We start from the raw sequence: 27,233 nt of genomic DNA on the forward strand, positions 1-27,233 counted from the left end.
AGGGTACATCCTAACTGTAATGCCATGCTCCCATCAGAGTGCCCACATCAAGAGATCTGTCCTTCGTAGTGAGTAGGGCATAGGGATTATCATTTTCGCCGACGAAGACTTATCAAGGGGACTTACTGAGCGAACGTCACGTAACCTTATTAATATAAACCAATTAGTGATGGCGGAAACGAAGCTTTCCGAAACTTCCGGTCAATTGAACCAATTGCTTCGCAAAATTATTTACTGTGACGAAACGCCGCACGCTGAGGACATCTGCTGGTCACAGCTGTGTAACTGCAATGAGAAGATTCAAGTCAGCTACAATGACTCACTGCATTAAAATCCATTAACTGTCCTGCTGTTTTTGTCATATATTTTTCATGGTTGTTTACAATATCCTGGAATAAACAGATCAGAATATTTGCGGAATAAGATGACCTTCTTATATAAGTTGGCCTTTTTTATGATTAAATATAAATGATACTGTTAAATATATATATATATATATATATATATATATATATATATATATATATATATATATATATATATATATATATATATTTTATTATTATTATTTTTTACAAAAACAATTTATTCTAAAACAACATTTTGTTTTGTATAAAAAAAATTATTATATGCTGGAATATTTATGCTTTACAGATTGTGCAATAAACATTTGAAAAAGAAACGTTATTGTAATAAGTTTCAGTCGGTCAGTTTGAGACTCGAACTAACACATTAAGTTCTTAAAAACCTATAACGAGAACGACAACCACTATACAGCATTCCTAGTGTTAGCAATGTGGGTGTACTAAATCTTTATAAAACAAACAAATCTCTTTACCGTTTTTTACAGTCGCTACATCCTTTTGTCCAATCTGTAGTCACATTTTCAAAACTCTAAACACAATTAGCACAACATCCGTCTGTTGTGGACCATACCATTAACATAATTAATGTTGTTTTCACAGAATATGCAGTCAATTAACACGTTTCTAAAATGCTCAGATTTGTTTTTACATACAAGCTTACCTAATACCAAAATCATGGATCTTTCTTGTCTTATTTACAAATGGTTGCACATAGCATGCCAGAAATGAAGACCTAATGTTCCAAACCTTACTGTAAATTTAGTATAAAGCCTCTACTTCTGCAACAACAGCAGCTCAAAAGCTATATTGAAACAGCTGATAAGCATTTTTGAATGAACAGATTATTGAAACATTGAGAAATAGCTGATTTACTGTAATTGTGTTTTATTTTTTGACATTTGGAACCAAAGGCCATGTATGTTGGATTTTTTTGTTGATCACTGGCAGATATTTCATGTTGCTATTGTAATACTGTAAAGCTTTTACTGCAGCAATTCTGTCACTTACTATTTTTTCTACTGTACATTCTATAAAGTAATGATGACTCATTCACTTTTAGATAGTATGTTGCCAAGAATGCATACATTCGACACTCAATCAAAAATGTAGAGTGGTTTACAGTAAAAGGAATCTGAATTATAAAAAACAATGGATTTCATATTGTCAACTGTATGCAGGTAGAACTGAAACATGACAAGTAATGCAGTGTTTGTAATGCCATCAACTTTAGTATTTTGACAGTAGTTGTACTATGATTGACTAGGTTCCTGTTGGATAGAAAAGGTGCTAGTGTTTTGACAGAATGATTAGATATTGCAGTGTTTTGATAGAGTTAGTGTATGTAGAGAAAGTCTTTTTTTTTTTTTTTACTATTTGGCTAATTGTGTGATGTAGGAGTGTTGCCGTGTCAAGAGTTTAGAAAAATGTCACAGAATCTCTATGTCTATTAAAGTCTTTAATTTCTTTCTCATAAACACAACATTTTGCTTTTCTTTCCTTTGGGAACACAGCTCAAGGATATTCAAATGGCTGAATTCAAATCAGCAACTCTTCTTTGAATCAGTCTGATTTTATAGACCCAAGTTATTGCTGCACTGACTCGAGATCAGTTACAGCCAACATTTAACACTGATTCACGGTTTCACTGCGGGATCAACGCCCTCTAGCGTAACGGCGAAACATTTAGAAACTGTAAACAGTATGACGTAACAAAGCCTCGTTTGCTGAAATCACGTGACTTGGCCAATTTGATACGCTCTGAAGCATTGGGTCGAAACAAATGATTCGTAAATGTTTCGAAGCTTTATGAAGCAGTGTTTCGAAAGCGGCCATCACTAAAGACGATAGTGATAACAATAGACGAGATCTGGCGAGTGTATATTTAACAGAGCACACACGTATGTGTTCTTATTCTTCATACAACACATTCTTGTTGCTGAAAATGTAATTCTACCTCAAGAGGGCGCTTAGCGGCTCAGTCGAATCCTTCAAATCTCAGGTGTTTTTTTTTTTTTTTTGTGTGTGTGTGTTTTTTAGACGTTTGGAAATTTTTTATCATTATCCGCCAGTAATTACAAAAGACTGTGATTGTTCTAATCTCTCTTGACCAAAGCTGAGAAAAGTAACCGATACCACGACACCTTGCAGTAGTGATCTTTTAGACCAGAGGTTTTCAAAGTCTTGTAGCATAAGACTGCGCCACCCTTAGGACCCTGACGGACTCATTTGGCAATGCGTCATACAATGGTGCGTGATTAACGGCTATACATATTTCTATTAAAAATATGAAACCGTATTTTGCATTACTTTTTATTTAAAAATACCTGTTTGTCCTCATGACAATGGGATTACGTAACAGTTTTAAGCCTATATCTGTTATAAACTCGCATCACATGAGCGAGTCTCCATCTCTTTGTGAAACTGTACTTATCACAAAAACATTAAGACACGTCGACCCCGTATCATGCTGAACTCATTAAATTGACTCGTCTTTATAATACGTCTACAGAGGCAGAATGTTTGTAGGCTACGAGTGAACAGAGGCAGAGCTGTATGACTTCATAATGAATTCGCGAGTGCACATGACACATTTAGAGCGCGCACACGCCCTCCCTGAGCGAGAGCAGGGAGATTTCGCATAGAGCAGCTTCAGAGAGCGCGTCCACTTTTGTGCGAGGGACGTCCGCGTGCGAGCGGAGAGATTCGCGCTCGCGCTCGCGCAACCGGTACCAGTACATGGATGCGCTCTCGCATACATGTGCTCTCGACAGTAGAGCTACGGTCTGTTAATGCATGGTCTGGCGCCACCCTAGGGAGGCGCGCCTTCTCGTTTGAAAACCGTAGTTTTAGACTAATCGTAAAGTTCCGCCCATTTCGGACGTCAGTTATTGACGTTACAATCCAACTGTCGCACAACGCCACCCGGCGGTCTCAAACTGCGCTGCATATTCGGATCAGATGAGAATGAGCCTCCATCACTGGCAGCTGATTTCCAGCATCATCCGATCGTCTCATGAAAACTGTTTAGAACCGAATCGATCTGAGGACTGAACGCAACACCCAGTGCGACATGGCCCGAGAAAAAAAGGACAGAGACAGCTGGGGTGAGTCCATATTTCATTACAAAACACAGAGACACCCCATCAGATGGGTTATTGTGCGTTACTGGAAACAAATATTAGGATGCTGTTGCGTTGGCAATCTGTCTGTCTCCATGTTAAATAACATAAACAGTGATGTTTTTCCCTATCTAAAAAATCAGCTGATTCTGTCCGGACCACAGCCCTGTTCCGTTGTGTGTATGTGTGTGTGTGTGCGCGCGTATGTGCGCGTGTGTGTGTGCGTATGTGCGCGTGTGTGTGTGCGTATGTGTGTGTGTGTGTGAGGACAGCTATTTTCCTGCTTAAATATCTATATTTACAAGCAGTGTGACATTTGCAGTGAAACAATTCGGTAAATGGGCCGTTTTATGGCTCGTTTACGAATGCTTGTTTCCATTTCACATACATCACAGTCGATAATTTTATTTATTTATTTTTAATATTTAATCATTGTGTTTCTAAGAAGCATTTGCTAGATCACGTCACTGTTTTTCTTATTGCAGTGGTTAAAAGCAAAATTGCCCTTACAGTGTATAAAGTGAATTCAGGTGTATTGATATCAGTGACCCACATAAGCAGAGCTCTGTACATCTGCTACAGGCCTGAGAATATGCTGCTTTATATAATACACACGATGCATGTGTTGCTGCCTGCTCTAAACAGGCCTGACTAGGTGAATATGACATGATAGAGAGCAAAAGAGTGAGAGAGAGAGAGAGAGAGAGAGAGCTCTGTAATGCACTGTAATGCAAATAATACAGTGTAGGGTACAGTCTTGGTGTCGCTTTGGTACCAGCCAAGCAGAAGTGTAAATGCAGTGCTGTTTCTGTGAACAGTCTGATCAAATCCTCATAATTTGAATATGGAAAGGCCCATATCAGAAGTTTAGTGACACTCTGTGTGAGTCTCTGTTCTATTAAAGGGATAGTTCACCCAAAAATGAAAATTCTTTCATCATTTACTCACCTTCATGGCATCCCAGATGTGTATGACCTTGTTTCTTCTGCTGAACACAAAATTAAGATATTAAGGTACTCCGGGGGCCTGGGGCTTACAGTTTTCCTGGGCCCAGCCAGTTGTCCAATGCTACACGGACGCATTTCGCTGTTACACACCATCACCCCTGCAGCCGGGGGCCCCTGGGCTTAAGCACAGGTAAGCTCTTGCATGAATGTGGCCCTGCATATGACTCCAGTGGGTAAATCCATGTCTTCAGAAGCGATATAATAGGGGTGGGTGAGAAATAGATCAATATTTAAATTTACTTTAAATGTCCACTTTCACCAGTCCTTCAAAGTGCTCTCCTCTGGCAAGAGGGTGAGTAAATAATGAGAGAATTGTCATTTGTAGGTGGACTATCCCTTTAAGGATATTACACAATAGGCTACCCCCAAAATTGTTTTTGCATCAGGATGTCATCAGGAATGAAAGTGAAAGAGTGGGATATGAGGACCACTAAACCAAAAAAAACCATCTCTGTGAGCCTTATCACACTGGCCTTGATGACAGAGGTCAAGATTGACACTCAAGCACCATTAGAACGGTCTGCGGCATTAATCCATCCTAAACTATGACTCCACCATGTCTCCCGAATGGGATGAGAGAGAGAGGGATCCGATCTGAGTCATTTTCTTGAATGCAACAAAATGCTCTTACACAACACTCTTGTGATGAGTAACAAATATAATCTCTTTACAGCATTTTCATAGTCTCTGCTTTGGATTTATGCCTTTATATATATACACTATATTGCCAAAAGTATTCGCTCACCCATCCAAATAATTGAATTCAGGTGTTCCAATCACTTCCATGGCCACAGGTGTATAAAATGAAGCACCTAGGCATGCAGACTGCTTCTACAAACATTTGTGAAAGAATGGGCTGCTCTCAGGAGCTCAGTGAATTCCAACGTGGTACTGTGATAGGATGCCACCTGTGCAACAAGTCCAGTCATGAAATTTCCTCGCTACTAAATATTCCACAGTCAACTGTCAGTGGTATTATAACAAAGTGGAAGCGATTGGTAATGACAGCAACTCAGCCACAAAGTGGTAGGCCACGTAAAATGACAGAGCGTGGTCAGCGGATGCTGAGGCGCATAGTGCGCAGAGGTCACCAACTTTCTGCAGAGTCAATCGCTACAGACCTCCAAAGTTCATGTGGCCTTCAGATTAGCTCAAGAACAGTGCGTAGAGAGCTTCATGGAATGGGTTTCCATAGCCGAGCAGCTGCATCCAAGCCATACATCACCAAGTGCAATGCAAAGCGTCGGATGCAGTGGTGTAAAGCATGCCGCCACTGGACTCTTGAGCAGTGGAGACGCGTTCTCTGGAGTGACAAATCACGCTTCTCCATCTGGCAATCTATGGACGAGTCTGGGTTTGGCGGTTGCCAGGAGAACGGTACTTGTCTGACTGCATTGTGCCAACTGTGAAGTTTGGTGGAGGGGGGATTATGGTGTGGGGTTGTTTTTCAGGAGCTGGGCTTGGCCCCTTAGTTCCAGTGAAAGGAACTCTGAATGCTTCAGCATACCAAGAGATTTTGGACAATTCCATGCTCCCAACTTTGTAGGAACAATTTGGGGTTGGCCCCTTCCTGTTCCAACATGACTGCACACCAGTGCACAAAGCAAGGTCCATAAAGACATGGATGAGTGGGTTTGGTGTGGAAGAACTTGACTGGCCTGCACAGAGTCCTGACCTCAACCCAATAGAGCACCTATGGGATGAATTAGAGCGAAGACTGCGAGCCAGGCCTTCTCGTCCAACATCAGTGTCTGACCTCACAAATGCGCTTCTGGAAGAATGGTCAAAAATTCCCATAAACACACTCCTAAACCTTGTGGAAAGCCTTCCCAGAAGAGTTGAAGCTGTTATAGCTGCAAAGGGTGGGCCAACGTCATATTAAACCCTATGGATTAAGAATGGGATGTCATTTAAGTTCATATGCGTCTAAAGGCAGATGAGCGAATACATTTGGCAATATAGTGTATATATATATATATATGTGTGTGTGTGTGTGTGTGTGTGTGTGAGATCCAGCTTTTGACAGTTAGGACAACTGAGGGACTCATACACAACTGTTACACAAGGTGCAAACATTCATTGATGCTCAAGAAGGCAACACACTATTATATACCTACTATGCTTTATGTAAATATCTGCTTATGTAGATTATGAAGGGCAGTACTAAATAAAATACAATAAGTTTTATCTTTTATATTTGTACAAATTTAAAAGGGGTGTGAACATTGATGAGACAAAAGGGGAATGCAAACTTACATATCTTCTCAACTATATATACTGTTTATTAAACCTCAGATTAATGGTCTTCCTTTTCTGCTGCTTTCTATCTTGTTTCTGAACAACAATCTAAATTGAGCAATTATATGATTTGGTGACTAAAAACAGCCATTGTTTTAGTGGCTCCTAAGTCATTTTTTTATTTTTATTTTTTTTTGTCTGGAGCCCTGAATAATGCTTTATTAATTCATATAGGAATGAGAACAATGAGGGTGAAAATGCTGCTCAAACACACCAACACAATCCTTTTGACAAGTACTAACAAACACAGTGTCACATACTTGCTTTTTGGTCATGGACTTTGTGTGGCTATCAGAGTAATAAAACAGAATGTACTAACTTTTGCATGTACACAAAATTATATTTTAGGGACTTTTTTTGGGCCGTTGCCACTCCCAAAACTTTACAGTGTGTACTTAAGTGTGTGTTTGTGTGCAGGGTCTTTCGTTGATAAGAATGTGTATGATTGGAGTTCAGAAGAGGAAGAGACAGACGGGCGAGCACGCCCAGTGCAGGTGTTGGTGGTGAAGGACGATCACACGTTTGAGCTGGATGAGGCAGCGCTCAGTAAAATCCTGCTGGCTGAAGAGGTCAGAGACAGAGAGGTGGTGGCCATTTCTGTAGCAGGAGCCTTCCGCAAGGGCAAATCCTTTCTCATGGACTTTATGCTGCGTTACATGTATAGCCAGGTGAGACTGACCATCCATCCATCCATCTGTCTGTCTCCTATCCATCCATCCATCCATCCATCTATCTATCTATCTATCTATTCACCCACCTACCCATCCATCTATCTAAACCCATCCATCCATCTACCCACCCACCCATTCATCTATCTGTCTATCTAAACCCATCCATCCATCCATCCGTCTGTCTGTCTGTCTCCCATCCATTCATCCATCCATCCATCTACCCACCCATGTATCTATCTATCTATCTATCTATCTATCTATCTATCTATCTATCTGTCTATCAAAACCCATCCATCCATCCATCCATCCATCCATCCAAACACATCCATCATCCATCCATCTATCCATCATCCATCCATCTATCCGTCTGTCTCCCATCTATTCATCCATCCATCTACCCACCCATCATCCATCCATCTACCAACCCATCATCTATCTATCTATCTATCTATATAAACCCATCCATCAATCCATCTACCCACCCACCCATCCATCTGTCTATCAAAACCCATCCATCCATCCATCCATCCATCCAAACACATCCATCATCCATCTACCAACCCATCATCTATCTATCTATCTATCTATCTATCTATACCCATCCATCCATCCATATACTGTTTATAGATTTTGACTGTATATTCATATGTCTGAAAGAGCTATTTTTAGATTCCAAAGGCAGCACAATCAACATAGTGACCAATAAACAATAAATCTCCTTTAATGTTAATGTTTTGGTGGTTAAGTGGAAAATGCAATGCAATACAGTCACAGAGACTCAAATCCTGCATAATTAAACTTACATTTAAAATAAACTAGGTATCAGGTGCATTTGATTGCATTTATTTTGTCATGTTACTTGACCTGTACTGTGCAGTGCTACTTATATAATTAACATCCATCAACCACACAGTGTTTAGTTTATAGCAGGTAAGTAGTCTCATGCACAGATAGCAGCAAAAGCAGGATGCGGGGACCAGCTCTGCATAGGGAAGTTGGGAAGAATATATACTGTAGGATAGGAAACTGCTCAGAACAAGCTACCCTTAAGAACTCAAGCGGAGCAGAACATAAAGGAATGGTTCAACCAAAAAAAAAAAAAAGAAGTTCTGTCATCATTTACTCATCCTAATGTTGTTCCAAACACTCATGACTTTCTTCCGTGGAACACAAAAGGGGTCGTTAGGCAGAATGTTATCTTCAGTTACCATACACTTTTATTGCTTTGTTTTTCATACAATGAATGTGCATGCCACATGTACCACCCTTGAGATCATGGTTTGTGTCGCTAGCCTCTGCAGGCACTGTAATCTGTGTGTGTGTTCAGGCCAGTGATAAGTGGTGGGGGGAACCTGATGAGCCTTTGACAGGATTTTCATGGAGAGGAGGATCAGAGCGGGAAACCACAGGCATTCAGATCTGGAGTGAAGTCTTCCTAGTGGATAAACCAGATGGTAGCAAGGTAAGACTCCCCCTGCATTCACTCTCTAACTTGAGTACAATCATAATCTAACATTTCTGAAACAAAATGAAACAAAAGTCTTTCCAGTATATTAAATTATAATGAGCACTAACTCCACTAACATCAGGGGCAATTTCTTGAGGAACATTAGTGTGTGGTTTTTATGGTTGACATGCATTTCTACCTTTTGCCTGTAGGTGGCAGTGCTGCTAATGGACACACAGGGAACCTTTGACAGCCAGTCCACCCTCCGTGACTCAGCTACAGTATTTGCCCTCAGCACCATGATCAGCTCTATGCAGGTACACAACACATCTCAAAAACCTGTGACCTGAAACCTACTCTCAAAAAGAGGCTGTTCATCATATTCTCAACATAAACACCAATGCCTCTCATTTTCTCTTTTTCTAGGTGTATAATATATCTCAGAATGTTCAGGAAGACGATCTTCAGCATCTGCAGGTATAAAAAGAACTGCTTTCATGTGCCCTTGATGTATTGAAGTAGTTAACATATTGTTGCACTTCAGTTACACAAATAGAAAAGTGTTTGTGTTTGGAAACACAGATGACATACCACACCTCAAAAATTTCACTTTTATAAAATGGATAGTTTCAACTCTGAAATTTGATTGGATCAAGATGAGCCATGTTGAATGCCTTTCTAAAATAGTCGATATTCACTCATTTGTGACTTCACATCATTTGAACTCATAAGTACCACCATAATTTAATATTTTGTGTATTATAACTGTAATGAACATTAACTCATTTTTCTGTTATGTCCTATAAACACCCTTTACCTGTGGTAAAGTCCCTGTAATGCACAACCTCTCTTGGTTTATTGCTTTATTAAACTGTGGTTACAAGTTAATATCCTTCCATCGTTAAATGCTTCACTGATGTGTCATGCTGTATTTGCTGTCAGCTTGTAGCTTTGAGTAAATTTGAGCTATTGTTTCTGTTAATCTTTGTAGCTTTTCACTGAATACGGCAGACTGGCCATGGAAGAAACATTCCTCAAACCATTTCAGGTATTTGCAGAATTCTAGTGCTGATGGCTTCTCTTAGAGCGGATGATAATAGTCGGTGTGCTACTTGAAGTCTGTTTAGTTTAATTCAGAAACAAACAGTATTATTTATGAAACTCTCATTATGAAATGCCCCTTTATGATACAGATGAATGTTACTAAGCCTCTGGTATGTGTTATTTCACATTGTTAGTCAATGATCTTTCTGGTACGGGACTGGAGTTTCCCTTATGAGTTTCCTTATGGACAGGAAGGCGGAATGAAGTTCCTGGAGAAAAGATTAAAAGTCAGTGGTCTTAAATATATGTACAATCTGAAATCATTACAAAAGAACCAGCACTAACCTGTGCTTGTGTGTGTAGATCTCTGAGAACCAACACGAGGAGCTGCAGAACGTGAGAAAACACATCCATTCCTGCTTCACTAATATATCCTGCTTCCTCATGCCACACCCAGGACTCAAGGTGGCCACAAACCCACTATTTAATGGCAGATTGAGGGGTATGTTCACAGATGTGAAGAAAAAAAACCCAGTAGATTGTAGCTGAGCTTAAACGTGCATCTTCAGATACTGTGAAGTACGAAAACTTAATCTCTGTTTTCAGAGATCGATCAAGAGTTTATCAATAATCTGCAAGTGCTTGTTCCTTGGTTACTACGGCCCAAAAACCTGGACGTAAAAGAGATAAATGGAAGCAAAGTCAGCTGCCGTGGACTCCTGGAGTACTTCAAGGTTAGAACTTACTTCAATGCAAGAAGAAGTAATTGTAATTTGTCAACTTTTTAAGGGCAAATTCCCTCTGAATTGGAAATTCTGTCATTATTTACTTACCCTCATATTGTTCCAAACCCCTATGACTTTCTTTCTTCTGTAGAACACAATAGAATATATACTCTGTTTACACCTGGTATTAAGATGCATTTCGGGTGATCCGGTCACATGTGGTCAGCGCTAAATACAAGTGTAAACAGGGTCTAAAACACTTTGTGATCGTGTCATAAAAACACATACAAAGGAAGTCAAAAACGCATGTGACCACAATACATTTGAGGTGTAAATGCTAATCTGTCCTGAATGCATCCCGGACAGCAGCGAAGCACCACCCCTCATCTGTCAATCAACTGCTGTGCTTAAACAAGAGTTTAAACTTTGCCGATTACAAGCTGCTTTCAAAGGGGAAAAAAAGGTCAGTTCGGAAAATGTAAAAAAGCGGATACATACACAAGCACGAGAACTTTAGGGAACTTCTTCTGTGTGTCTGATATCAACATGCAAAAACACAAATGACAAGCACGAACACCTGAAGATCCTTTAATACAGGTAATCCACTAAAATAATGGAGAATATTCCTCGAAATGTTGTATTTGTGCTTTCTTTTTCTTGACTTTTTTTTTATTTTTTATTATGATGCAGTAGCACATTGACATAGTGATTGATGTATGTCATCATGAAATCAGAGACCCTCCCCTCAAAATCCGAATATAAGTGGTCACATTTAAGCGGCCTGGTGTAAACAGTGATGTGTATCACCAGACCACATGTAATCGGATCACCCGATACCAGGTGTGAACGGAGTCATAGATTGCAGAATTTACAGAGTGCTCTTTTCCATAGAATGAAAATAAAAGGGTACCTGGTCTTTCAATCTCCAAAAATGGACAAAAAAGCACCATAAAAGTTGTCCATAAAACACATGCGCTATGTATTTCAAATAAACCTGTTAATTCAACATGCGAATGGTGTTGTACCACGTCTCTGTAACCAGGCTGTACGATAAAACTATTGCTCCTGTTTATACGCTGCAAGCGCGCAACGTTGGAGCGATCTATTTTTGCATCATCAAATCAAGGTGCTTCCTCATAATAATCTACAGCACATTTGATAAGAACGGCAGAATTAACAAAAACACTTTGTGTAATTCTACCAAAACTACTTATCTGCAGAGTGAAGAGAAACGCTTAAAACGAACTAGTTCACCATCTTGATAAACACCTGTAATATCTCTCATCTCCATCCCTTTAGAGCTCCATCTGACGTACAGGTATTTTCTCTGCCATATGTAAATTTGTAAAATGTAAAATTTTAATAAGTATGCAATAATGTACATAATAATATTAATACTATAATTTTAATAAAATAAATAATGTGAAAATAGTTCTATCTTTAATATACATATTATCTGTTCAATATACTCTACATATGTAACAAGCGATAGTAAGTCAAACAGACCCAAGAGCAGAGGAACAGTTCAAAGGATTTATTAACAATAATAATGAGCAGTCACTTGGTTGAGGAATGTAGAAAATCCTGACACCGGCTGCAGCAGCGGGAAGCAATCTCCAATGGCGTGCGCATCATAGTCGCGCAAGGGGCAATCCGTGAAGAGTGTGTTCACTGGATGAGTGTGTGCGTTGTGGAAGTCAGGAACAGATTTGTAGAATCCTCCGTTGAAGCTTAGTGAGATGCAGAACAACGCCCAGAGAAGAGTGAACTTAACTCCCAACACACGGGCAGAGACGAGATATCCTCCGTGGAAGACCAGCTGACACGCAGCAATACTGGAAGGCAACCACACACCCGACACGCGGGCAACCAACAGATACACGAGACAGGACCAACTAGGCAGAGAGAGTGAGGTTAGTACTCAACATCAAACAACTATCTATAATGTAAACACATTACAAACTACAACAGACTACATTCAGCATTAAACAATCCAGCCAAGGACATGACACATGAGGGGATTAAAATAGGCATGAACAAACAAGGAACAGGTTCCCACAGAAATGCTGATTCCGCATGCAAGCGGCACGTGAAATTCCAACACGTTTGGAACAAAACAAACAGAGCACGATGATGCCACATCCTCGTCAGACAAAAACCCAACCTGACAAGGTGACAGGACTCACGCACGGCGGTCACTAACAACCGGACCCGTGCGTTCACACAAAGAATGTACACGAAACACGAGACAGACGGGACGATAACGCCATGGTCCCGCCAAACAGAAACCCAACCTGACAAGGTGACATGACTGTGACATCACCGGAGAGCGCACGGCGGTAATTTGCGCACGGCGGTAATTTGTGCACGGCGGTAACCAACAACCGGACCCGTGCAGTCACACAAAGAACGTACACGAAACATGAGACAGACGGGATGATAATGCTACGGTCCCACCAGACATAAACCCAACCTGACAAGGTGACAGGACCGTGACAACATCATAATTGATTTAGCAGAAAGGTTCTCTCTCAGGTTTTTATTGTTAACATTTTCGATGCATTTTGTCAACATTAAACGGCCATTTAAAAAAAAAAATTACAATTCTGTCGTCGTTACTCACCCAGATGTTTTTGCAAACCTGTTTGACTTTCTATCTTCAATGGAATTCAAAAGGAGATGTTAGTTTCAGTCACCATTCTCTTTCATTGTATGGAAAAAAGATGCAGTGACAGTCGGAAGGACAAGCACATGACAATGCTTAATGTCTAGCTCTGCTGAACAACTTCCCCTCTATCATAGTTTCAAATCTCATTCTTGTGTTAGTGAGGCCAGCAGGGTGTGCTCACCCTGCGATTTGTGTGGGTCCTAACAACCCAGAATGATTGATGGCTGTAAAAAGACACTGTCTCTCGGAGGAGATGTTAAACCGATGTCCCGACTCTCTGTGGACATTAAAAATCCAAGGGCACTTCTCGTAAAAAAAGTAGGGGTGTAACCCTGGTGTCCAGGCAAAATTCCACCCCATTGGCCCTTTTCAATCATGGCCTCCTAATAATCCCCGTGAATTGGCTCTATCATTCTACTATCTCCTCACCACCAGTACCTGGTGTGTGGTGAGTGTACTGGCGCACTATGGCTGCTGTCTGGTGCTGGTTGAGGAGAACCCTCCGTTCACTCATTCATTCATTCATTCATTCTTTCTTTCACTCTTTACAAATGGATTTGAATGACCATACCTAATCAGTAGAAGTGCTGGTGTTATTAAGCAAGCAGGGCTGTAACCACCATACACTTTGAGGGGAATAATAATATTCAGAATAGTGGTTAATTGTGTCCAATTCTTAAAGTTTTTCATTTGGTCCACCACCAATCCTGAATACTTGATGACATCAAAGGAAAAAAGCAGATGTTAAACCAGGAAGAATATATTAATCTCATAGATGAAACCAACAGACTTTGTCCTTCACATTTTTATACAGTTCACAGTTCTTCTATCAGTCTTAGATATTTGGAATTCTTGGAGTGAACTGAGCTGCTATTTATGATTATAGGCATATATCAAGATTTACCAGGGAGAGGAGCTGCCACACCCCAAATCCATGTTACAGGTATGACCCCTTAACCTTTAGCATACACCTTTTACTCCCACAACCATACATAACATAACTGACACACCTATATTTTCTCCATTCAAACACTACAAAAACAGGACCCACAATAAAAGTTCAAGTCATAGGAAAAAAGAAGCTAAGCAGTAGCAAAACAAATATTAAGACATAAGATTTAAAGACAAAAACACAAGGGGTTAATCTTTAAAATACACTTTCAAAAAATTAAATAAGGCATTTCTGTTATACCTATTTTTAAACTATTACTTTTGGAATGGCAAGAAAAGTTGAAAGCGTTTTTAAATATTCTCTATTTGTATTTTTATATGTAGAATTTGTGTTATTTATCACAAATTCAACAATGGTGTACACACAATATATTTAAAAACATATTAAATTATTTTATAATTGAAGTCAGGTATTGCATATTACCTGATGCAGCTATGAGGATCAATAACATGAGAGTTTTGTGGTGTGTGTGTATGTATAGGCCACAGCAGAGGCGAATAATTTATCTGCAGTGGCTGCAGCTAAAGATCTGTACATCAGGAAGATGGAGGAGGTGAGAGTGATTTTGAGAATCGATCCATCATCAGTTTGGTGCGGTTTCCTCTTTATCCTCCAAGGGTTAAAATAGTTTTGAACATTTAATTTAGTTTTTATTTCCATTTAATTTTAATTTAGTCCTTTCAATTTAGTTTAGTTTTTCAAAATATTTTTTATTTTAAATTAGTATTTAAATATTATTATTAGTATTTAATATTAGTAATATGTATATATACAGTATATATATAAATGTTTTCTTCTAATTTGTCAGTGTTTTTTTATTTCAGTTTTCATTCATTGTACATTTTCCTTTTTGTTAACGATAATAACGTGAATCTGTCTTTACCAGGTGAGTGGAGGAGATCGTCCCTTCCTTGCACCAAGCGAGCTGCAGGCACGTCACTTGGACATCCGTGAGGCGGCGTTGACATTGTTTCGCGGGGTGAAGAAAATGGGCGGGGAGGAGTTTAGCCGGCGTTACCTGCTGCAGCTGGAGGCAGAGATGGATGAGCTGTTCTTGCAGTACATCAAACACAACGACTCCAAGAACATCTTTCACGCGGCACGCACGCCTGCGACGCTGTTCGTGGTGATCTTCGTGATGTACGTGGCCGCAGGCATCACCGGGTTCATGGGTGTGGATGTCATCGCAAGCGTGTGCAACATGGTGCTGGGCTTCGCACTCATCACTCTGTGCACCTGGGCGTACATCCGCTACTCAGGAGAATACAGAGAACTAGGCGCAGTCATTGACCAGGTGGCCGGAGCCCTGTGGGATCAGGTAAAACACAACAGTCCTGCGTACCTGCAAGCCCCCTGACTTTACACTAAACCATGTGAGAAAAAGAAAGAGACTTTAAAGGGATAGCCCACCCAAAATGAACATTTTGCCACCAAGATTTTTATATTTGCAGAGAGCGTGTTGTGTGTAAACCACTTTGTTAACTATGACTCTGTCCCTCTCTATTTTAGGGAAACACAAATGAGGTAAGGAGGGGTTACTCTACCTGCAAATACCTGAACAGGCTTACCTGTCTACTTAGACATTAACACACACACACACATCTTATAAACAGAAAGACTTCTCAGATCGAAGTGTTTAGTAAAAGTAATGTGCCTTCCTCTCCCTCTCCATCAGGCTCTGTATAAGCTGTACAGTGTGGCTGCAAACCACAGGCAGTTGTATAATCATGCCTTCCCTGGACACCAGACCGACCAACACCCTGAGCAGGACAAGAAACGAAACTGACTGGACACACAGTTTTACAAAATGCAGATGCACTGTGGACAGGGACAGTGGAGCAGATGGTCATAGAGAGAAAGTGAGAAGCGACTGTTCAATGCTTTACTGCTACAACAGGAACATATCGCCACGATCAGTCACCACGGCAACATCTAGCCCACAGTCAGATGGCACTGTGTTCAAATCACAAACCAAAATCAAACTCCAACAGAATGCAGTAGAACATCACTGTATTAGTTCTCGACATCCAACTCATCATTTCACTGACTCATGTCTTCTCACTGTAAATACTGTTTCTCTCTCTGACACACACATGAAAGGAGTCTGGATTAAAGTCTGTTCTTATTTTGTAATGGATGTCGTTCGTTGAGTTCAGTGCTATTTATAAAGGGAATAAAATATTTCATGTTTCAAAATTCAAGTTGCCACTATTTTATCATACACAATCCAGATGAGAATGTCAATGACCAAACGTGATAAAAGTGTTTAATTATTCTGTCATATTAGATGTTCCTCCCACAGTTGGGCCAGTGTGATTTGGGGCATTTCCATCATCCAACTTGAGAGGCATCGAACCTGAAAATAGCAAGTCAGTCCACTCAGCGGCCATAGTAATAGCTCCCTTGGGCAGCTTTTTGCATTATATACAAGTACAGCTCCTATCAACTTGAATGGGGGAAGACCAAAATTTACAAAACTGTTTGCCAATCTTCCGATTCAATAAAATGTTAAATCTGACATTTATAGTGTCATACATATAGCTTAAATAAGGATGAAAAATGTGTATTTCTGGTTGGTTTAGCCAATGCACATGCACTTGATAGATCAAGAACTGTCATAAAGATCAATCCTTTCTAATACTGTTTCGGGAAACAGTTTTCTGCTCCATTTTAGTCTAACTTCTGTATGTTCAGATTAGTATATATCTGCATTTATTATCTGTAATTTTTATATTTAAAGGCATAGGCAAAGTATTACATGTTTTCCACTGTCAAGTGGATGGTACTGAAGGTGTTTGTCTTGATATATGTATGAATATTTGTTTCAGTATGGGAGAGAAATGACAATTGAAGAACTTTGACATGAAAAAGAAGTGGGAAAAGTGTTTCTTCAACTCTCACCAGTTGAAACAGTTGTGAATTTAATTTCAAGCTGCTGAAGGGAAGAAAAACGTCATATTCTCACTCATGAACATGCACACATAAGCTGCGTCTGAATTTACGTACTGTCAGTGTACATACTGCATTTGATGAAGAATATACTTTTTGGCTGTTAAAAAAGTACATTCTTTTGATATGCAGGTGAGTAGTATGAAAACATTCCCAGACATATTTTATACAGGTACACGGGAATTTACGGTGACCCAAATATGTCAAGTAACAACAACTACAAAAAGAATACACTCTGATTTTGAAAAACAAGTACATTTTCTGGACAGTGTTGATGTATGGCTTCTGCTTTGCAAGGAACAACCTGCAAAGTGGTATATGTAACACTTACAGTAGAAACGAGCAGTCTGACTCGCGGTTCTCCGTGAATATGATGTGTCCTCAGCTCTCATGTGATTATGTGATATTAAAGTGTTCAGTGGATGTGCACCTCTGAATCTTGCCAGATGCAGTATGTCATCCGGGTATTTTTTAAGCTACTTTTATGAATATGGAGTATTTGAACATCCTACTCAATTGACATACTGCTTATGGAAGTATGCATTTTGAGACACAGGGATACAATACAAGGTCCTGGTTTATTTAGTGTTGATGCTCAAAATAAATTTGACAAAATTCACTGTAACTGGAAAATACAGGCAAAACCCACTTTAACACAAACCCAAATGCTGCAGACTCTATCACTTCTTCATCAAAAGAGACAATTCAGTCTTAAAAGTTGAATCTTTAAATAATGCAGGCAATTCTTTACAAAAGGAATCCACCCAAACTATATATCACAAAGCCTGAGTCACATGATCTGGACTTGTATCCATCAGATTTGCTCTAAAAACGAACTATAAATGCAAATAGGACTCTGATTAAACAGAATACATTGATAACTGATAGCTGTGATTGTCTATACAGACAATGCAGAAGGAGTTAGGCCTGACATAACCCACAGCTGCCAACAGGCCAGCATATGCACAAAGACACACACATTCACAACACACACAGCCTTATAATGGCTGAAATCTATATAGGAGTAAATGTAAAGTTCCCAAAAGTGTCTGTCTTTGGGCTCATTTATGTCTCCCTGCTGCCATTTGAGGGAGCAATTGAGTGTCTGCATCAGCAGCTAAGGCACAAACAAATAGAGTTTGGGCATGTCTCAGATGAATCACATGTTCTGAGGAAAGTTTTTGGTTGGCTGTTGGGCGTACCACTGCTGCCGTTGTTTACGAGAGTCGAGTTCAGTGAGCAGCGCTTGTCGATACGCTTCATAGGATTTCACGATACCCTCCAGCTCCTTCATGAAGAGTAGCTTCAGCATTCCCTGGTACGTGTCCAGGTCCATCAGCTGGAAGAGCTCCCACTTCAGGATGTGGTCATACCTGACACAGAAAACCCAAAACTGAAAGTTAATGTTTCTGGCCTTAACCAAGCCTAATCATTAGGGCAGTTTTAATGCTTCTGATGGCTTCTAGGAACCAGACAGTGGAAACTAAACGTTTCTGTTTCTGGACATATAAATGTTGTCTCAACCAACTGGGGAGGGACTACCTGTTTGCTCGACCAATGGAAGTCAGGCCGAGTGTTTTGGAACCTGTATGAAAACCTGTCATTATTTTTGTAATTCCGTTCGGTCCCCCTTGTGGCACAGATATTACTCACTTCACCTTAAAAAATTAAGGTTGAAGAGAATATGAGTCCATCTATGAGTGTGAAACGTACTTCAGCGGGGCTCTGGCATACACCTGTAGCCAGTCTGGGATCTCGGCTGTGTGAAATGGGTTTGCTGGTACTAGCACAGCCTGATTTCGTTCTGGAGGGCGGGGCTGATAGGTGACTGGCGGGGGAGGGGGCTGGTCATATCTTGGAACACTGAGATAGTTAGAAAGAGCATATGTTTACCATTTCAGATACAAAAAAAAAACAAAAAAACACCAAACAGTCTCAGAACATACTACATGTCTCGACATTCACATAAACACACACACACACACTCTCTCTCACCTGGGTGCACATGGGTGTCTGTACTGTGCACGTTTGTTGATGTGGTCTACATAGTACACTCCAAACTCAGCTGACTCCACCCTCTCCCAGCCCGGTGGGAGCCCCTCCCTCTCCAGTGGGTGGCTCCAATGAGTAGTGTTTGTGTTGTGATCTATGTAATACTTCCTGCCTGGGATTGTCCAATCAACAGTCCAGCCAGGAGGCAGAGCCATGTCCTCCCCACTCATAGTCGTCAGATTACCAACAGACTTTGCTTGCACACGGCCGATTGCTACACAAACACATACACGCAGACGAATTACAGAGGTATGTCACTTGCGAACATATGCATTAGAAGCATTTGCTGCAAACATATTATATCTAGTTTTTATTTTCAATTGTTAAAATGATAGCGAGTAAGAACGAAATGAGATAAGGAGAGAGACAGAGATGTCGGAAAAATAGCAACTCATAACTGCAGTCAAATATATAGCAAAAACATACTATGGGAATTTATCACAGGGTACAGAAAAAGGAACCAGGAAAAATCCACATTTGTCTCATTCTGACAAACAATGTGAAATACTGCAGTAGAGTGATAGCTGAGAAAGTGTGTATGTAGGTGTTTTGAGCAAATGTTTGTAGAGAAAATGATGTAGTGAGTAGGGCTGAGCAATATAAAATGAATATTCACAATACATTCACATTGATTTTACTGACTATATAAAGTTAATAGAATATTCCAGGTTTAATACAAGTTCAGATCAATCGAATGGATTTTTGGCACAATGTTGATTATAACAAAAAAACAAAAACAAAATAATATATATATAATAATTTTGACACATCCCTCCTTTTCTTCTAAAACAGAAAGATCTAGGTTTCAGCGAGACATTAAATGGAAGTGAATGGGGCCTATTTTTATAGGGTTTAAAGGCGGAAATGTGCAGCTTATATGTTTATTAAAGCCCTTAGATTAATTCTTCTGTTTAAACTTGTGTAATATTTGAGCTATAAAGTTGTTTAAACTGTTGTTTTAGGATTTACAGTGTTACATCAACATGGCAATGAGGTTGTAATATTAGATATAACTTTCTACAGAAAAGGTTATCACACTAAAATCATGTTAATACACATATGTGAATATAAAGCTTTTTATTTTGCCATTAAGTTTTATAAAAGCATGCCATTGGACTAATTTCGCAATACCTCACTTTCTCATGTCTTGCGAGTAAGCACTTTCAGTTAATTGGTTAAAACTGTTCCTTTCAGTGAATCAGTTCAATGATAATTTTAGCTATATCCCAATGAATTAGCTTTAGCTGTAGTAGTGAGGATGTGTTTGGATGAGAAACTATGTGTAAGGCTGGGCTTGAATGTGTGATGTCAGTGTGCAGATTCACTTTTCTTCTCCTGCCCAATATAGACCGGTCAACCCGCCTTACAGGTAAAATAGCCAATCACCTGTTAGATACAGAAATTGCCCGTCAATCAACTCGAGAACACGCATGCGCATTAGCTATACAAGACGATATAATTGGTTTATAGCGTAATCTGAGGTAAAGAAACACAATTATACCAGTTGTGACAGAACGACACCCTTCCCGTGGATCATCGTCACCCTACCTCACGTGATGGGGCTTGCGTGATCCCAATGAAGAGCCTCATCACCGCTACCTTTAAACACCAAGCGCGCATCTCCTCGGAGACCGGTCTCTACCTGCTGCCATTTTTATAGGTACAGGAACATAGCGGGGAGGGTCCGGTGCGAGTTAGATGCGTCGCCGGACCCACACCCGGAACCCCGGTGCGAGTTGGGGGCCGACGTGCCAGGATGCCAGGCCGCTTCAGCTAAGCCGCACAGTGTTGTCAGATTTGACTGCTTATTTGAAATATGTTCTTTTATCGTAATCTTGACCAACCGTTTTGGAGATTTCGGTCTTTCCCCATTCAAGTAGCACTTTCAAGCTGCTTGTTTACATAAAAAATGGCTCCCAAAACTGCCCAAGAACATTCCAATAACAGCCACTGAGTGGACTGACTTACCTTGACAAAGAGACTTTGTTAAAAGGACCAGGAAATACATCTGGACCGTTCAAATTCATTTGTTTTTGTTTACATTCTTGAAATGGTCTATAGGGATAATCTCTCTCTCTCTCTCACACAGAAGTTATTTCTGAAGTTAGTTCTGAGAAAAGGCTTAGCATCATTTGTTTACAGATACCACTTGATGTGATATTTTATTATCTAGGCTAAAGCAATGACATTCGTACATTTTTAAGTGTGACTCAGTGTCTGAACACTTTTTGAGGCCATTTTAACTAAATAATTACTTCAATCTGAGAGCATCACCACAATCTCTGCAAGTTGTGTCACTCTGACAGAAAAATGCCAAGCAGCCAAGATTATGTGCATATTATACCTCTGAAGTAGGTGAGTCACATGTTTTGAGGAGACAAAATGTTATTAAACAATTCTGACTGGCTAATTAGAAAACTGCAGAGCTGGGGGCCTGGGTAGCTCAGTGGTAAAATACGCTGGCTACCACCCCTGGAGTTCGCTAGTTCGAATCCCAGGGTGTGCTGAGTGACTCCAGCCAGGTCTCCTAAGCAACCAAATTGGCCCGGTTGCTAGGGAGGGTAGAGTCACATGGGGTAACCTCCTCGTGGTCGCTATTAATGTGGTTTGTTCTCGGTGGGGCGCATGGTGAATTGAGCATGGTTGCCGCGGTGGATGGCGTGAAGCCTCCACACGTGCTATGTCTCCGTGGCAACACACTCAACAAGCCACATGATAAGATGCGCGGGTTGACTGTCTCAGACGCGGAGGCAACTGGGATTCGTCCTCCGGACTGAGGCGAATCACTATGCGACCACGAGGACTTAGTGCGCATTGGGAATTGGGCATTCCAAATTGGGAGAAAAAGGGGAACCCCCCCCCCAAAAAAAAGAAAAATGCAGAGCTGTCCGTTAATTAAATTGCTGAATCTTCATCAAATGAAGTTGTCATTAGTGAAACACTACAAGACAACACAAATTAAATAAAACCTGACATTCTTTTTTTATTTATTTTTTTTATCCCTTAGTAGTTTTTTATTCTTAGTAGGTCCTCGTGGTGGCACGGTTACTCACCTCAATCCGGGTGGTGGAGGACAAGTCTCAGTTGCCTCCGCTTCTGAGACTGTCAATCCGCGCATCTTATAACGTGGCTCGCTGTGCATGACACCACGGAGACTCCATACGTGGAGGCTCATGCTATTCTCCGCGATCCACGCACAATTTACCACGTGCCCCATTGAGACCGAGAACTACTAATCGCGACCATGAGAAGGTTACCCCATGTGACTCTATCCTCCCTAGCAACCGGGCCAATTTAGTTGCTTAGGAGACCTGCTGGAGTCACTCAGCACACCCTGGATTCGAACTTGGGACTCCACGGGTGGCAGTCAGCATCAATACTCGCTGAGCTACCCAGGCCCCAAACCTGACATTCTTACCTGATATCTAGCCACAGTTGTAACACCGTGTCTTAACCAGGCACGAAAGTGAAAATGTTGCACAATCATAGCCAGAATGTGTTTGATGACAAAAAACACTGACCAGCAAAATATCCTGCCACTCAATTCACTCAAATTCGCTGGTTGGGAAAAAAACTCAGATTTACACGAAAGAGATAACTTTTACCTAATGTCACGCCTAGTTAGGACACAGTGTAAGGAACAGTTTTTGAGTAAAGTTAAACATGACGCAGAAGGTTATGCCTGCCCTTGTGTTACTCCTGACCATGACCCCAGTGACAAGTCTTCATGAGGACAGATTCTCCCATTCATGGACCTAACACACTACCAAAATAAAGTGCCATTGAGTGGGTTTCCATCCAACTACTTTAATGTGCATTTTGAAATTGCGCATAAGAAATCCTGAATGGAAACGCTTGATATGCAAATAAACTCCCAAAATTCAATTAAAATTTAATGCGCTAGGCAGAGGTGGATTTTCAAGAACCCACAATCCGCCAGAACAGTTTTGAGAGCGGGCGCTCCCAGGTATGCAGAGGCTTGTGGCATTTGGGCACTGCAGCCATTTTAGCCCTCATTATAGCAGATATTACATTAATTCTGCAGCGTCACCTGGCAGCATTTAATAAAATGAGGTACAATTGCTCCAATTCTGCAAATAAAACTCTCCCTAAAGTAAGGAGTTCATTCAGCGGCTCAACCATGAAAAGGCAATTCCCTCAAGATAATATGCATGACGTAGAGGATGGAAATGTGCAACGATTCATATTTTCTTTAGTCTAAAATTTAGAAAAGTTTTTTAAGCAAATTTCGATGGAAACCCAGCTACAGCCACTTTTGTACATCACGACGCATGTCAACTGTATATTTGGTCTTCATATAGTGTTTAAGACCAAAATAAATAGACACATGTCAGTGTATATAGTAAAGAGCAACTGACTGTCATGTCTGTTATTCCATGGGGAGTCTAAGTATTCCTGTAATTCAACAATTAGAGCATGACGCTTGCACATACTGATGAAATGTATACCCTGAATCGCTTTTGATAACATGCATACATAAATCTAAAGATAACTGTGACGTGTTTCTGTGTCAATTTGGGCTGGTGCTCACTTAATGATGTGCTACACACCTGGGGGTGGGCGACTGTGTGGCTGGGGCGTCTGAGGGTGAGGAGGGTTTTGCTGGTAGTTGAGTTCATTGTGCTCATAGTACCTGTAGTTTTCATTAAAGTGGTCTGGCCTGCGTGCTTGTCTGGGTTGGTTATTGTAGTACGGCTCTGGAGGGTAGTAATATGGGCCACTGTCTCCATTCTCCGTTACCGAACCAGCATCGTTGATGAAGGAGGGTGAGGAAGGGGAGTAATCATGATCAAGGTGCGGTGGAGCAGACAGCCGGTGACTTTCCCTGTGCCAGACCTCGAGAGGCGTCCTTGGAGGTGCATTACGCAGGAAACTTTTGGGGGCACTGACATCCCCTACAGAATTAGAGGAATATGGACCTGCACTGGACACCCCAGCCAAAACCGGCTCCACCTCACGGCGTAGAAACGTTGGATGCCGGATAAACGAGGGCATCAAATCTGAGAAATAAATTTGGGAGATTTAAAGGCTTAGTTCACATTTGTTGTTCCATACTTTTATGACACTCTTTCCTCTGTAAAACACAGAAAGCAATGTCAGGCAGAATAGACTTTATTCAGGCTAACGCTATCTTTGATTTTGGAATGATAACGAGGCTGTGAGGGATACACACACCGTCTCTTCAATGGGCTGTACTGCAGTTTAAAGTGTTTTTGGAACGTTCCGTGGACAAAACATTGATAAAATATCTGTCCAAGAACATTCAGTATACAAAGAAATCCAGACAACACGAGTTGTGGAAAATCTGATGGGATCTAGGAGCTTTATGCAGCTTTATACAGTTCGTGCCATTTAAGAGTCTGTAAGTCTATCCCTCACAGCCTCGTTGTGATAGCGTGACAGCCTCATTCACCATCCACTTTTTATAATAATAATAATAATAATAATAATTAAAAAAAATCTAGAGTAAATGAAACTAAATGACGAAGGAGGCTGTCAGTCCCTTACTTTCTGCTTTTTGTAACATGGAAAAAAGAAGTCATATGGGGTTGGAACAACATGAGGGTGAGTAAATGATGACAACACTTTAATTTGTGGATGAACTATACCTTATCCCAACACTTACCTAGGGTGTCAGTGGGCAATGTCAAAGCATCCACAACACCATTTAGCCAAAGTTTGTAAAGAATGCTTAAGATCTTGTATATTTTTTAATTTATACCCAGAAAACCATAAATAGCTATAAACAAAATTGTTTAAGTGATGCAGAACAAAGTTGCTCCAGCTGTGCGCACATAGGGCCCATGGGACATTTGAACTGCAGCCAAATGAAAAATCTCTTTAAAGGAATATTCCAGGTTTAATACAAGTTAGGTTCAATCGACAGCATGTGGCATAATGCTGATTACCACAAAAAAATTAATTGACTTGTCATTCCTTTTCTTTAAAAAAAATAAAAGAAGTAGTTAAAATCGAGTTTACAGTGAGGCACTCACAATGGAAGAAAATTGGGCAAATTTCTGGAGGGTTTAAAAGCAGAAAAGAAGGGGGCCTGGGTAGCTCAGCGAGTATTGACGCTGACTACCACCCCTGGAGTTACAAGTTGGAATCCAGGGTGTGCTGAGTGACTCCAGCCAGGTCTCCTAAGCAACCAAATTGGCCCGGTTGCTAGGGAGGGTAGAGTCACATGGGGTAACCTCCTGTGGTCCAATTAGTGGTTCTCGCTCTCAATGGGGCCTGTGGTTAGTTGTGCGTGGATCGCAGAAGGTAGCATGAGTCTCCACATGCTGTGAGTCATGCACAACAGCCACGTGATAAAATGCGCGGATTGACTGTCTCATGGAGATTTGTCCTCCGCCACCTGGATTGAGGCGAGTTAACCACGCCACCAGGAAGACCTACTAAGTAGTGGGAATTGGGCTTTCCAAACTGGGGAGAAAAAGGGGATGAAATAAATAAATAAATAAATAAAAACAAAAAAGTGAAGCTTGTAATTTTACACAAGCACTAACATTACTTCTGTAAAAACTTGAGTTTTATTTGAGCTGCAAAGCTGTTAAATCATCGTTTTTATGGTCGTTTTAGGGGTTGTGGCGTAATGCCGCCAAGGCAACGCCGTTGTGAAATTGGAAATAACTTTACAGCCCCCAAAAAAGTTAATATGCGATTTAATCACACTAAAATAATTTTAGCATGTATATTGAGCTGATCTTATGGCTATACTTATGAAACAGTGAGTATTTTAACGTGAACTGAATTGATTGGGCCCCATTCACTTCCACTGTAACCCAGATTTTATTTTATTTTTGTAAGAAAAGGAGGGACAAATCGATTTTTTTTTTTTTTTTTTTGTGGAATCAACATTTTACGACAAATGCTGCAGATTAATCTTCATTTGTTTGAAAACGGAATATTCCTTTAAACATGTTATCATTAAAAAAAACAGTTTAATACTGGATATAAATAATTCATATTTTGTTGGTTTTGTCTGGCAGAATGACAAAAGTTACTTACTTCTCAGCAACGGGGACGTTTCTTTCTTCACATATTTGCCCTGAACTTCGGCTGGCTTGGACGCTTCGTTTTTACTCTTCTTTCTGGAGAGCATCGTTAATCCGAATCGATTCCGGACAGATTGAATTTCGGTTTCATCCTGAAATCCGAGTCGGGATTCGCAATGACAAGCAGAACAGAGTCTATTTCGGAGCGATTAGCCCGATAGCTAGTTGAGAGTCATCATGGCTACAGTCTGAAAACAAAAAACTAGCGATTCATGGTAGACAGCCCTTTAACGCATAATTCGCGGTTTTAGATTAACACTATGAACTTTATAAAGATTAATTATTGTCCCTGCTTTCGTTCTCTACATTTCGCGGAGAAAACAGCACGCTAAACTTTAACCAACTGAATCCGTCCAGCCCAACGGAACCCTCAACCTCTCCCTCCGAACCCAGATCAGCTCTCTTTCAGCATATATTCCCAGATCAGCCCTCTCCCTGATCCTAGGTCAGCTCTCCCAGATCTCCTCCTCAGCCAGTTCCACTCTTGAGTCAAAGTGTTTCTAAGCAAGTCAGTCCACTGTCGGCCATTTTTGGAACGCTCTCGGGAAGCTATTTCCAGTCATGACAGTGCAGCTCCTATTTACTTGAATGGAAAAAGACCAAAATCTCAAAAACGGTTGGTCAAGATTATGATCAAAGAACATATTTCAAATCAGCAATAAAATATGACAATATTGGAATCATAAATTGTGATTCTTTACCTCATATTATGAAAAAACAAAACCAAAAAAACGCATTTTCCCCGGCTTCTATAGCTAATTCTCGAGTTGATTGATAGGCGATGTCTGTATCTGAAAGGTAATTGGCTCTTTAAACTATAAGGCGGGACTTCCTTTCTACATCCGTTGACCGTT

At 40.5% G+C, this 27,233-nt stretch overlaps 2 protein-coding genes across 5 annotated transcripts; one reads left to right on the forward strand and one right to left on the reverse strand.

Annotated features, from left to right (window-relative positions):
• Positions 1-3,012: 3,012 nt before the first annotated feature.
• On the forward strand, positions 3,013-16,568 carry LOC127414251 (atlastin-1-like). Of its 2 annotated transcripts, XM_051652146.1 has the most exons (14): positions 3,013-3,469; positions 7,207-7,457; positions 8,788-8,922; positions 9,120-9,224; positions 9,334-9,384; positions 9,899-9,955; positions 10,146-10,238; positions 10,315-10,453; positions 10,558-10,685; positions 14,231-14,287; positions 14,778-14,849; positions 15,183-15,614; positions 15,806-15,820; positions 15,972-16,568. In XM_051652146.1, the coding sequence occupies exons 1-14, from the start codon at positions 3,436-3,438 to the stop codon at positions 16,080-16,082; spliced, it is 1,680 nt and encodes a 559-aa protein (XP_051508106.1). In that variant the 5' UTR covers positions 3,013-3,435; the 3' UTR covers positions 16,083-16,568. The 2 variants fall into 2 exon arrangements, with proteins under 2 accessions (XP_051508106.1, XP_051508107.1); XM_051652147.1 differs by lacking the exon at positions 15,806-15,820.
• Positions 16,569-17,804: 1,236 nt separating this feature from the next.
• LOC127414217 (protein salvador homolog 1-like) lies at positions 17,805-26,918 on the reverse strand. 3 transcript variants are annotated; one of them, XM_051652082.1, is made up of 5 exons: positions 26,333-26,913; positions 23,869-24,318; positions 19,241-19,511; positions 18,959-19,108; positions 17,805-18,618 (listed from the first exon to the last, which is right to left on the reverse strand). In XM_051652082.1, exons 1-5 carry the CDS (start codon positions 26,424-26,426, stop codon positions 18,405-18,407), a joined length of 1,179 nt encoding a protein of 392 aa, XP_051508042.1. In that variant the 5' UTR covers positions 26,427-26,913; the 3' UTR covers positions 17,805-18,404. The 3 variants fall into 3 exon arrangements, 2 of the variants coding, with proteins under 2 accessions (XP_051508042.1, XP_051508043.1); XR_007892763.1 differs by having other exon boundaries at positions 18,518-18,618; positions 18,788-19,108; positions 26,333-26,917; XM_051652083.1 differs by lacking the exon at positions 18,959-19,108 and having other exon boundaries at positions 26,333-26,918.
• Positions 26,919-27,233: the final 315 nt, after the last annotated feature.

This window comes from Myxocyprinus asiaticus, chromosome 23 (assembly GCF_019703515.2).
Source record: "Myxocyprinus asiaticus isolate MX2 ecotype Aquarium Trade chromosome 23, UBuf_Myxa_2, whole genome shotgun sequence".
Classification (NCBI taxonomy): domain Eukaryota; kingdom Metazoa; phylum Chordata; class Actinopteri; order Cypriniformes; family Catostomidae; genus Myxocyprinus; species Myxocyprinus asiaticus.

What these genes read in the sequence shown, in the direction of transcription:
- LOC127414251 (XM_051652146.1), top strand. Translation starts at nt 3,436, where the DNA reads ATGGCCCGAGAAAAAAAGGACAGAGACAGCTGGG. An exon ending in TGCGTTACATGTATAGCCAG is followed by an intron (nt 7,458 to 8,787) that starts GTGAGACTGACC and finishes GTGTGTGTTCAG; the next exon opens with GCCAGTGATAAGTGGTGGGG. An exon ending in ACATCAGGAAGATGGAGGAG is followed by an intron (nt 14,850 to 15,182) that starts GTGAGAGTGATT and finishes TGTCTTTACCAG; the next exon opens with GTGAGTGGAGGAGATCGTCC.
- LOC127414217 (XM_051652082.1), bottom strand. Translation starts at nt 26,426, where the DNA reads ATGCTCTCCAGAAAGAAGAGTAAAAACGAAGCGTCCAAGCCAGCCGAA. An exon ending in AGACACCCATGTGCACCCAG is followed by an intron (nt 19,109 to 19,240) that starts GTGAGAGAGAGT and finishes TAACTATCTCAG; the next exon opens with TGTTCCAAGATATGACCAGC. An exon ending in TATGCCAGAGCCCCGCTGAA is followed by an intron (nt 18,619 to 18,958) that starts GTACGTTTCACA and finishes TTTCTGTGTCAG; the next exon opens with GTATGACCACATCCTGAAGT.